At 37.6% G+C, this 12,645-nt stretch overlaps 1 protein-coding gene and 1 long non-coding RNA gene across 2 annotated transcripts in view; both read left to right on the top strand.

Moving 5' to 3' along the window:
- Positions 1-1,189: 1,189 nt before the first annotated feature.
- On the top strand, positions 1,190-9,471 carry LOC127503915 (uncharacterized). Its single transcript, XR_007927249.1, has 6 exons — positions 1,190-1,250; positions 2,571-2,645; positions 3,889-4,160; positions 4,261-4,351; positions 8,245-8,390; positions 8,650-9,471. It is a non-coding gene; the product is annotated as an uncharacterized LOC127503915 (long non-coding RNA).
- A 464-nt stretch (positions 9,472-9,935) lies between these two features.
- sh3pxd2b (SH3 and PX domains 2B) overlaps positions 9,936-12,645 on the top strand; it is a 48,484-nt gene continuing 45,774 nt past the window's right edge. Inside the window, 1 exon segment of the mRNA XM_051877686.1 lies at positions 9,936-10,210. Coding sequence (XP_051733646.1) covers positions 10,139-10,210 — 72 coding nt within the window. The 5' untranslated portion in view covers positions 9,936-10,138.

Raw genomic sequence — 12,645 nt, 5'->3', positions numbered from 1 at the left:
GGAGTACTGTCACGGTCACCAGCTCTGTCACCTCCTCCTCACTACATCTCCCATCATCCTCCTTGGCTCTCACCTGCATGCTCACCCGCACCTGTCAGTCATCACTCTCATCAGAACTACTATAAGAACACTCACCTTGTCTTCCCTCTTTGTCCAGTCTCATTATTCCTTTGTGTTTGGAACTTGATGGACCTTATAATCCTCTAGCGATTTCTCAAGCGTTATCCCCAGCGGCTTCTCCAGCGATCTTCCCCAGCGTTAATTTCCAACGATCCACTCCAGCACTTGTGTCCTGGGCTCTCCTCTCCCTTGTGTTCGCGCTATGTCTGTTTATGTGCTCACTGCTGCAAAATAAATAACTTGTCACCATTTACTCTGTCTCCGGTTCCCAGTTCCGTAACAACCTGTTGAGTACTGAAAACGGCATCATTTCTGCGTTGTTTTTACAACATTTCAAATCGCCATCTCCAAAAAGCCAGTCCAATGTTGATTCTGGTTTTATTATGAGCTCTGTCACGTTCTCTTTATGTCCGCTGTAATAGTATCTCAACGATACTGAAATAACACTGGTTGAAATCTGACTGCCCTTAACCAACATTTGTCATGTGACTGACCATTTGGCAAAGGCAGTACTATAGCATATGTTGAAATAACTGCAAATTAGAATTAAATCCTTTGAATTTAACACAGCAACTTCTGAATGTCCATCAATGGGGAATTAACTATATAACATCTATTGGCATATAAAGCACAACAAAATTACTAAAACGTTATCTTAAATTAAAATGAAAACAGAAAAAATCAAATTCAGAATATTAACAAAATCTATAGTATCAGCTATACTAAAATGGCACTGATGAAGAAAAGGATGGTATAAGTTATAAGTTAAATGTCTCTCTCATGTTTCAATTACTTTTCTAAAAGTAGGTCTCTTATATGAGGCAAAGGAACGTCTTTACAGTCCAATATCAACATTGGCAAAGCGAGGCTCATCATGTGGCATAAGCTGATGTTTGCCTCTGCTGACACAGGGCTCATTTTGTTCTGCTCTGGGTCCTACACTAGGGTAAGCACTATTTTAATTGTACACTGCATGTATGATAGATACAACCTAGGATCTGAATATTCAGTTGAACAATGATTCCATGCTTTATGATGTCATATTTACAACTATTTCCTGCTTTTTCCAGACATTTGACCTCAAAAGATGCTGATGAAGATCTCCCTGATTTTTCTTTTCCTGTCATGTTGTAAGTTGACTTCATAGTCCTAAATGACTGAAAAGAGGTCAGTTATTTCTAAATACCATAACAAATCATTGTGTGATGTATATGAACTGATTCATTCTTACAACTTTTTAGTTGGATCAAATGAATCTGAAGATTGACTGAGGAATTAATGCAGCAATAATGCTGTGATTAATGAGATTGTTCCACTTACTGACTTCCATAATTACATACATGCTGCTGAACAAGACCAAGAATAGATGTGTTTTGGATCATTAGACAACAGATTATAGCAATTTGTCATTAACATTTTTGAAATTTGAACCTCTTGCAAGAAAAATATTCATGAATTATTGTAGAAATCGATTCTAATCAAGCTGATCATTGGTTAGTAGTCGGTGATACATGTTGTTCCAAACCTGTATTACTTTGTTTCTTTCAGGAGACACAAAAGAAGAAAATTTAAGGAATGTCCAGACCATGCTCCAGACCAAAATAATCTGAGACAGCATGAGTATTATGCAGATTTCTCTTGAAATGTTAGAAAATCTCCAATCTCGCGTCAAAACAAAACACATACGTTGTGGTGCTCTTGTGAATGCGCTTTGGAGATTAATATTTTGTAAATAAAGTGGAAAATTGTGTTTTTTGTGCAAACAAGTCTTCATAGAATTGAGTTTAAACCACTGGACTCACATCAAGTACTATAATGATGTCTTTACAACCTTTCTGGTGCTTGAAAGTGGTAGTTGCATAGGCTGTCAATGGAGGGACAGAAAGCTGTCAGATTTCATTTTCATTTGTGTTTTCCGAAGATGAACAAAAGTCTTACAGGTTTGGAATGATATGAGGGTGAGGATTTAATGACAGAATTTTCATTTTTGGGTGAACTAACCCTTCAAGCTTTACAACAGGGGTCCCCTTTCGAAAGTTGAACTTTGACGCTACGCCATGGAGTTGAAATAGCGCCAATTCCATGACATAGCATCGAAGTTCTATGCCATCAGTGAGTCTGAAGCACATGTACCAAACATGCCAATCTCATTGGCCGACGACAGTCCATGACGTCACAGGCGAAGTGCTCATGAGTAAAAAAGGGCGCTTGTAATACACGTTATCAGCTTTTTTGTCTTCAGGAGCCACTTGTTTGTATGTGCGTGTTAGATAAAAGATGAGTGCACTCATTGCGTTGCATTCGCGGAAAGCTCTGTCTTTGCTTCATTTTCTCCTGAGGGATGAGATTCTAATGTTTGCATGGAGCTCAAGGAAATCTTGAGGAAATAGGAGGCACTCATGGTGATGCAATACTCATCTTTCTGGATATGTCTGCTGCTTTTGACACAGTTAACCACCAGTTATTCCTGTCAACCATCATGACGAAGGGCATTTCAGGAACCTGGTTCAAGTCGTACCTCTCAGGTAGGTCCTTCAGGGTGTCTTGGAGGGGTGAAGTGTCTAAATCGCAACATCTAGCTACTGGGGTGCCTCAGGGCTCAGTGTTTGGACCTCTTCTCTTCGCCATCTGCATGTCATCACTAGGATCTGTCATTCAGAAACATGGCTCTTCATATCACTGCTATGCTGATGACATACAACTCTACCTCTCATTCCAGCCAGATGATCCGATAGTAGATGTTCACATTTCAGCCTGCCTGACAGCCATTTCTTGCTGGATGAAGGACCATCACCTTCAATACATTGCAAAGACAGAACTGCTTGTGGTTTCATCCAACCAAACACTGTGTAACAACTTCTTCAGATAGGTTCATCAACCATAACTCCATCCAGGACAGCCAGGAACTTTGGAGCTGTGATTGATGATCAGTTAAACTTCACAGGCCACATGGCTAGAACTGCCACAGTCATGCAGATTTGCCTTATACAACATTAGGAAGATATGGCCCTTCCTATCATGAGCATGCTACACAACACATTGTCCAAGCTCTTGTTCTATCTAGACTGGACTATTGTACAGCATGTACTGTCAAACATCTGCAACTGATCCAGAATGCAGCAGCAAGAGTGGTCTTTAACGAGCCGAAGAGTGCGCATGTCACACCTCTCTTTATCAATTTGCACTGGTCCAAATTCAAGGCACCGATGCTTGCCTACAGAACATTATATATAGTTATATTGTAACATTTATGTTTCGATTACATCTCATAGCTGGTTTTTGACTTAGAACACTTTGAGGATTTTTTTTCCCCTTGAAATTCTTTTGGTGGGAAAGATGGTTACACTTTTTTTTAAGGTGACGTAGTTACATTGTACTTACATAAGTACTGAGTAATATTAATTAACTATATGTACTTACTATAGAGTTACAGTTAGGGTTTGGTTTAGGGTTAGTTGTAATTATGCATAATTTCCTGTTATTACTATAGTAAGTACATGTAGTAAAGTGTAATTACGTCTCCTTAAAATAAAGTGTTACTGAAAAAATATTTACAGAACAAAGGATGTTAATTAAAAAAAATTAATGTTGTGTTCTTAATAGTTTTATTAAGTAATAATCAATTTATAACAGCAATAAGACACTCAGAGCATTCTATATTGTGCCTATATTTTCAAACAGTACCCTTTTGGTAGTGACTATATTTACAATATAACAGCTTAAATTGAAACTCTGTTAAACCATTTGTCAATATATTGCTTCTTACAGTGTTTCTCATGGGTATTTCCCTTGAAAATGATAAGAAAGCAACAGAAAGGAAAGTTCAGGAGGAGGAATGAAAATCACCCAACCTGATAAGAGACTGACCATGACTGGAAGAGGCAGAAAGGTCTTAACCCGGACAAGAGGAACTAAGCCAAGAAATGACATGGACTGCACCAGCATTGGAGGCATCTGTCAGCGTAATACCTACATTTGTCAGGGCAGGTACCTAAAGAATATATGTCGAGGAGAGATATCACGTCAGTGTTGTACACCAGGTCTGATTTTCCACTATTTGACTAGAATCTAGATTTGACTAGATGATTATTGGTTTCTTTTAAAAAATTAGTCAGAATAACTTCTTTGCCTCTTTTTTAGCTGCAGCGTGGAGTACTTTGTGTGCTGGTAGTCATCACAACAGAGTGCGAGCTTGTGACAGCTATGGTTGTGGCGGCTTTAACTCCAAAAGGTATTTCAGAAACAGCATTCCTCTTGAAACATAATCTATATCCAAACACCTAAAATGCCATAAGTTACAATCATATTTTGGGATAACTGGTTACTTTTATTATGACAGCACCTGTAGAGGCTAAATATGAACTTTTATTCTAACAGATGGAAGAATAGTGTTTAATGAATTTGCTTAGTAAAATAATATTTTAATGAATATAGTAGTACTTTATATTTTTATTATGTAGTAATCATCTTATTTAAACAAATAAAATAACACAAATACCATGAAAAGACGCACACATGGGTAGCGCCTTAGAAAAGACTACACATACTCCTGGTGGAGTGGGCCTTAACTCCCAGAGGCAAATAAAACTTGTGAGTTTCATAGTCTACGGCAATTGCATGATCCCATGCAATATACAATGCTTTGAGGCTGCAACCATCAAAGCCCAAATAAATGAAGCCTCTCTTGCTCCTGTGACAGAAACAGCGGAGGGAATTATGACCAACTGAGCTGTACAAGAGGGTGCCTTCAGAAAATAATCCGGTCTACAGTGAAATAATACTTTGACCAGCCCAGAGGCAAGGTCAAAGCAAGGTGAGACAACAAAATGGGGCCTGCAAATCCCCTATTCTTTAAGAGAAGGTCCATAAAAGAACCACCTTAAGGGTCAGAAGCTCCTCAGATACTGACTTCTACAGACGGATCCCAGGAAGGAACACTCATTGGGCAGATATGCCTCAGCCGTCTGTCTCCACATAAAAAGCCAGATACTAGGGAGTGTCCTCCTAATGAAATGTCATAAAACGGCACACCAAAGCTGCTCTTTAAGGTACTCAGTGGACTGGATTCAAATGACACTGTTCACACCACAATGCAAAGAGTCACCACTGTGATCGTACAATTTCCTTGTGGAGGGAGTTCTAGCATTCAGGATGGTCTTGACCACATCAGTCGAGAGACCATAACCTTGGAATGGGTCCACCTTCCAGACAAAAAAAAAAAAAAAACATCTTCCATATCTCAGGATGACAGTACCATATTGAATCCTTTACTTGAGATGCTTCTGGTTTGACACTCCCAAGGGAAGCCTCCAAGGAGAGCTACTAGGTCCAAGAACCATATTTATGTCAGCCAAAACAGAGCTACGAGCAATGGGTGTACTCTGTCTAGCCATAGTCTTGCCAGAACTCCCGGGAGCAGCGCTATTGGGGAAAGCATACAGATGTGCACTCAGCCACGCCTGAGCCATCACATCCAGCACCCATGGGGCTGAAAAATGAAATGAAAAAGAACCAGAGGGGACAGTGGGTTATCTCAACTTTGGCAAACAGATTCACTTCCACTCTGCCAGTAAATCATCCCCACCACATGCAGCTAGAGTCTCCATTCTCCAGGCCTCAGCCCCTGCCTCAACAGGAAGTCTGCTTTCACATTCAGATGTCCCAGGATATGGACTTTTCTCTCAGTGAGAGTAGTCTGCCCTGAGCCCAAAGCGAGGTATGCTGCGTCAACTTGAACAGTGGACTTAGACTGTCTTGGCAATTTATACTGTATATATGACACCACCAATATGTTGTCTGACCAGACAAACACGTGGTAGACCCTCAGGTCTGGAAGAATGGGCAGAAGTACTGCCAACATCTCCAGGCAATATAAGAGAAGTGTCCATCAAAATATTTTATCGATGGCAACATGCCCTCAATGGGACACCCTGAGCCAAAAATGTATGCAACCCTTATGACTTGCAGAGGGTGCCACCAAGGATGAAAGCCTCTGCTTTTGAGTCACTATTGTAATGGTCTCCACACGAACAGGAGATGAAGTTGCCTGCACCGTGGTTGAATCCCACTGCGCTCCTTGAAAAGTTGTCTCCTGTATTAGAGAAAGCAAATTTTTCTTGGGATTCAATCTGAGAGCTACACTGTAAAGAGATTGTTGTAAAAATGTACAGTAACTTACTGGCAGCTGGTGAACCCATTTAATCTTTCAATGAACTGCTGGAGCATATAAGCAGCTGCTCACCTTGCTCCGGCATCAGCTATTTTGGCATCCCTCCACTTCCCCAACTCCAGTCGCGAACCGTATGATGTGATGAATGTAATTATACATGGTCTGGAGAGTAGATATATCCCTCTCTAGGACGATGCAGATGAAGTTGAGAGATAGATATCACTGCTAGATTTCACAGATAGATTTCTATACTCTGCCAACCAAGTGTTAGATGAGAAATTAGCTATCATAGGGTTCATAACACAAGCATAATATAACTTCTTCCAGGATCTCTACAACTTATTGTGGAAATTCTGAAAGAAAAGACGCTGTATGATGCTGTGTGTTTCTTGTCACTATGTGTGGAAACATCACCATATTCAACATCCAACTCCTCAGAGCTAGATGCAGCCAGTAAAATGTCCTTAATGGTAAAATGGTAAAATGGACCCTGGTGGAGCCAAAAGGATGGAGGACCACAGCGAGGTCGAGGGATCGGAAAGCTAAGGTGGAGCCTGAGAATTGGAAAACCTTGGCTGAGGCAACAAGAAAGGATAGGCTGAAACCAAGGAGTCCACCAGAGAAGGAGGAAGTGCTAGTGTCCTGGGTCAATCAAGCTGGACAAAGAAATACTGCTGTACCCCAGTAAATTTTTACTGATCAATCCTTATATGTAAATGGGACGTATATCAACCTGAGAATCATTTTTTCTGATAATATTTCAGCAATCAATTTGAGGGTCTTCTGTCAGCTGTTTAGAAACAGAATTATTCTTAATACAATAATTATTAAAACAATTATTAAAACCATAATTATTATTACTCTCATTCTGGCGTAATAATCAAGGAACTTTGCTGCCATACCATGGGTGCAGCAGGCGCAATGATATAACGCAGCGCTTGAAAATAATCCCCAGCTAGTTAACTTCCAACGAATCTGCTCTCCTCCTCTCTTCTGCTCCAGTCTGTTCAGTCACACTTTCTTGCCTTTCATGTTCCAAAAGCTCATCTTCAGTGTATTCCGTTTCAAATAGATACGGTTCAGGATCTGCACCAAAGTAAATATCTTCTGAATCATCTCTCACAAATGTTTCTATGGTTGCAAGGCACGCTCCCTGTGCAAGCAGGTGGTCACGTTGGTTATGTTGACGGAAGTTAGCCTATTTTCAGGCGCTGCGTAATATCACTGTGCCTGCTGCACCCATGGTACGGCAGCAAAGTTCCTTGATTATTACGCCGGAATGAGAGTATAGTTCCTAGCCATATCGGCCTAGATAATCGCAACTTTTCATTTTCCGTCAGTCTTAGTACACAATGTAAATACAGAAGAGTCAAGTTTTAAAGAGTCAAGAAAAATATCGAAACTCTTTGGTCATTTTTTAACGAGATGCTAACGGTCTAATCAGATTCAATGATCTATGCTAAGCTATGCTAAAGGTGCTGCCGCCAGACCCGGAGATCGGCTGAATGGATTCGAAAACGGCAAAACTCAACTGTTTAACTCCAGGGGAGTTGGAAAACGAGCCTATTTTCAAAAATAGTGGCGTGTTCCTTTAAGGTTTGGATCTAAATGACATGCCTAACAGCACTCTTTAGCTGCTATATTCACAATATAACATCATACAATATAATCAATATAACATGTCTCATACTTTATTGCTTAAAGCTAAATTGTATATGTATGTTTTTGTTTTTAATTAGTAATGACAGTTGTGTAAAGTTAAAATATGTGCTCAGATTGCAGTCAACATGCAAAGACAACTAAGTAAGCCATTCACAGTTTTATTTCCCCAAAAAGTGTGAATGTCTTATGGAGCTATCAAAACATTTTCCTGTTTAAGCATTTTCCAGAACAGTAACTACGATTCTTGCTTTATTGTTGCTTTTTAAGAGATGTGATTTATCTTGTATCTTCAGTGATAGGGGTATCCACAAGGGAATTGATATTGTGTGTGGTGATTATGGCATCATCAACGCCCCTTTTTCTGGAAACCTTGGTGGTCCTGTTGGGAGAGCAGTGGGAGACTCTGTTCAATATGATGGTGTCAAACTCTATAACAAAGGTATATGGCACAATGACTTCCATGAAAAATACATTTGTTATAATAATAAGTTAAAATAACTATCCATCTGTCTAGGAACAGGTGGTTACATTACAAATGGACTTTATGCATTTTAAACTAGTTTTTAAACTAGACATGCGCTTATCGTTAACCCATAGTTACCTCCCTCTACATCGACTGCTGTTAGTAGAAATGCTGATCCATGCCCCATACCTGTCTTTATTTATTTACTTATTTCCTCATTTATTCTTTTCCTCAGTGCACTGTGTGAAGATCTTCAACATCCGTCCATATGGTTACTTTGGCTCTGTTGTTCAGGGAAAGGCCATGGGTTACCTGTTACCACAACAGGAGAATTTCTCTGGCATCACCTCACACCTTGAACTTCAGATGTGTGACGGCTCTGATCCCTCGCCCTTCATATGAGACACATTTATAGAAGATTACACCAGTCATCATAAACGCTTTCACTAGGAATTATAGTGCGTGGCTTTAAAACTTCATTTAAATAACATGACAAATTGACTGTTTTTACAAGCAATACAATATGTAATCATTTCATGAGAATGAAAATAAAGTACCACAAGATGGCAGCACTAATCTACAGAATAATAGGGAAATAACAGCAATAATACTAACTATTATTAATCCTCTAATTATTATTATTATTAGCCTTTTATCTTTTTTTCTCCACACCTTCTCATTCACTTGATTTACATTTAAATGATGTGAAAATAAAAATCTCAGACTATGAATGAACTGCACAAAGATTTGTGATCAAATTATTTACAGTAGTTTTAATGAGAATGTTTTTGGTTTCAGTGTTTGCAAATACATCTAAATTTTATTTTTTTTCCAGATCGTATACTGGCAACTTGATGTCCCACCATATGATATTTACTGTTACTTCTAGCTTCATTTTATTGGATGACTAACATTGTGCTTGCGTAGGAAAGATACTTGCTCTCTGAAGAAAATTCAGTTGTTATGGTAACTATTTTTTAGGCATCCCAAGAGGGAAAATTGCATGCATGATGCTGCATAATCGATTGTGAATAAACAATCTGGAGGAGGAAGAGAAAAAAAAAACATGTTATGGCATTGGCAGGCCTTGTGTTTATTATACCTGTTGTAACACAGTTCATGTTCACTGAAATAAAAGTGAAATATTTGCAAATTTGTGCCTTGAGCTATATACACAGAGGGTAAAAATTGCATTTTTGTCAAAGGAAATGATTGTGCTCTTTCCCTTTAAATTGTCCCACTGGGTTGGTCTCAGATGAGCAAAATGACGAAACATACTATAGCGAAGGATTAATTCATGAATATAAATGTTGTCTTCTACAGTCACGGAGCCTAATTAATATTTATGAGCCAAACTTCACCATATTTGGAATGAATAATTCGGCAGCTGGCGAACGGCCACTTACCAATGTCTACCTTCCAGCCAATCAGTTAAGGGTGTTGGGCGAACGTCGCGGTACGTAATTAATATTCATGAGCCATGGAATCCCATAGTAGGATTTGAGAATACGGTGGGCTTTAATTAAATTAGAGTCGGTGAGCTGGGATAGGCTGGGAGTTCACTCGGTCCAGACTGCAGGAAATAAGACGTGGACTATAAACCCGCAGAAACGGATAGACAAACAAGCGAATGACAATAAATCGATGCGGAAAACTTTATCAGATTTTCTGCTGTGGCTCTGAACGTTATTGTTTATCTGTTTTTAGTCTGAGATTCTTACAACATGCCACGGCGGACTGTACAAGAAGTAACTGTTCAAGACGTGCAAAAGAGAAGAAACCCCAACAAACACTATGTAAGTTGACACCGATTGACATCCTTAAAGATTTTTAATGAACTTTTCCTACTGTTTTTTCTCCTAATGAAAGTGTTTAGGGATGTATTTTGAGAATGTTTCGCTGGTTGGTCTGAACAAAGAGGCTGGAGATGTGATCAGGAGGATCAAGTTACACATCAGCACAACACGCTAAAAGAGTTTCTATTTTACATGTATCTCTTTATTTCTGTGTAACTGTTGTAGAGTTTTAAACTCTTGAAGTGTTAGGTAAAGTCTCCTGACAGATGTGGGTTACAAGTTATCTATACTGCAGTAATAGGGTCAATCCAGATGTTTTCACATCTGCATAAATTTAACAAAGACACTTATGGGTCTATGACTGTATTAGACTGTATTTGTTTATATAGATGTTAAGTGTGTGTGTGTGTGTATATATATATATATATATATATATATATATATATAGTAGAATATATATTTTAGTTATATATATATATATATATATAGTAGAAATGTGCTTTTAGTAAGTTTTGAGAGTGGTTTCCATCCATAACTTGTGTACTAACTTATTTTAAAGTACTTTGCTGAGCTATTGTGAGACCTCCATGTTTGTCCTGTTCACCACACCCTTAAAGTTCTGCACACCCCTAACCCCACTCCACTCCACAGCACTCTGAGGTCATTCTCTAGCCTGGGATCTGCTATTGAATGCTGTTTTGGCAGTCGTAGGTTCGGATTTTCCAATCCAACAAAGGCAAAGTTTTGTGTATTTTAATTAATCTTTTGTAGATAAGAATAATAATAGTTGTATGAAACCAGAATTACTTTTTTTTTTTTTTAATTTTCTAGTTAACTTAATGGAAGGGCATATGCTTTGCAGAAACTGGGTGAGCAGAATCCAGGAATGTAAAGAGAATTATAATAGGGATGCAATGATGCACTGACCATTTCGCATTTTTTGGCCTGATATTGTTTAATTAACTCTTTTACCTCGAGCTACTCAGATGACAAAATAAGCTTTTAATTAAGCGTCATTTAAAAGCTTACTTACACTGCATAATAGGCAATCTGACACTCTGTAAGCCTCTATAGCTCAAGGTTGTCAGTTTGATTTACCATGTTGTTATTTTCCCTAGATTTAGAGTTTTTTTTTTTTATTTCTGTGCTTTGATAGAGGGGTGAATTTCACTAAACCTGTCGAATACATGCCCCAGTCATATTTCACTCCTAAATCTAAAGAAAGAAAGAAAGAAAGAATGTAGCAAAAATGAAACCTCTAACAATATTTCCGTTGTAAAGTATTTATACATTATGGTTTTATTTGTTGTATTTCATTTTATTTATGCTAAAAATACATATTAAACATTGCATTACAATAATTTGTTTCCTATATTGTGGTAAAATGTCTTTGGCAATAGCTAATTAGAATTCCATATTGGGAATAATAATAATAATAATAATAATAATAAGTTATTTTAGATTTGCTTTATTGTCATGCAATTTTTTTTTTTTTTTTTTGGCATTTGACCTGAACATGTTTTCAAAAATTTAATGTAGATATGTAGATATCTAGATATCAATGTAGAAAAACCCTGTAATTCATATAAAATGAAGAGCAAAATAGAGAAAATAATTGTTTAAACTGAACTAAATTAAATACATTTTTAACAATTAACTTATTGTACTTATTTATTTATGTGATTTGCAGCCCCCATGAGGAAAGCTGTCAAACAGTTTAAACACATTTCATCCACCTATTTTGATTAATTTGTCTTCGTTTTATCTTAGTCCAGAATAATTTAAAAAAAAATATGTATAAAAATATATATGAAATATGGACAAACCCAGTGTTTGGGTTGTTTTGACCCAGCAGTTGAGTTAAATGTTTGACCAACATGCTGGGCAGTTTTATTTTACCCAACTATTGTTTAAAAATGACTGTATGACTGGATTAAAATGACCCAAAATAGGTTGGAGACACATAATTACTAGAGGCAACAGTAATAATCAAAAGGTGAACATTTATTAATAAGCTGTTTATTAAATGTTTATTATTTAATTATTATGTATTAAACATTATTAATAAATGTTCATTTATTAAACATATTAATACATTTTAATTTCCAACCTATTTTGGGTTAATTTTAAGTGAGCAATACAGTAATTTTTATACATTAGTTGAGTTAAATAAAACTACCCAGCAGATTGGGTCAAACATTTAACCCAACTGCTGGGTCAAAACAACCTGTCGCTGGATTTGTCCATTTTAACCCAACTTTTTTTAGAGTCTAGTGTCACTCACATTTTACTAAGCTGCTTGCATCACTGAAAATAAAATCTATAACACAAGATAAAATTGAAATTTGTTTTGGTGTCATGAAAGAGTGATGGCAGTGACTATAGATAATCTCTCGCCTCATGTCAATGGAATTAGCTAGTACATCCGTTGGCAT

This window comes from Ctenopharyngodon idella, chromosome 21 (genome assembly GCF_019924925.1).
Source record: "Ctenopharyngodon idella isolate HZGC_01 chromosome 21, HZGC01, whole genome shotgun sequence".
Taxonomy (NCBI): Eukaryota; Metazoa; Chordata; class Actinopteri; order Cypriniformes; family Xenocyprididae; genus Ctenopharyngodon; species Ctenopharyngodon idella.
The sequence above is the reverse complement of the archived record's forward strand: the minus strand, read 5'-3'. Positions and strand labels throughout refer to the sequence as shown.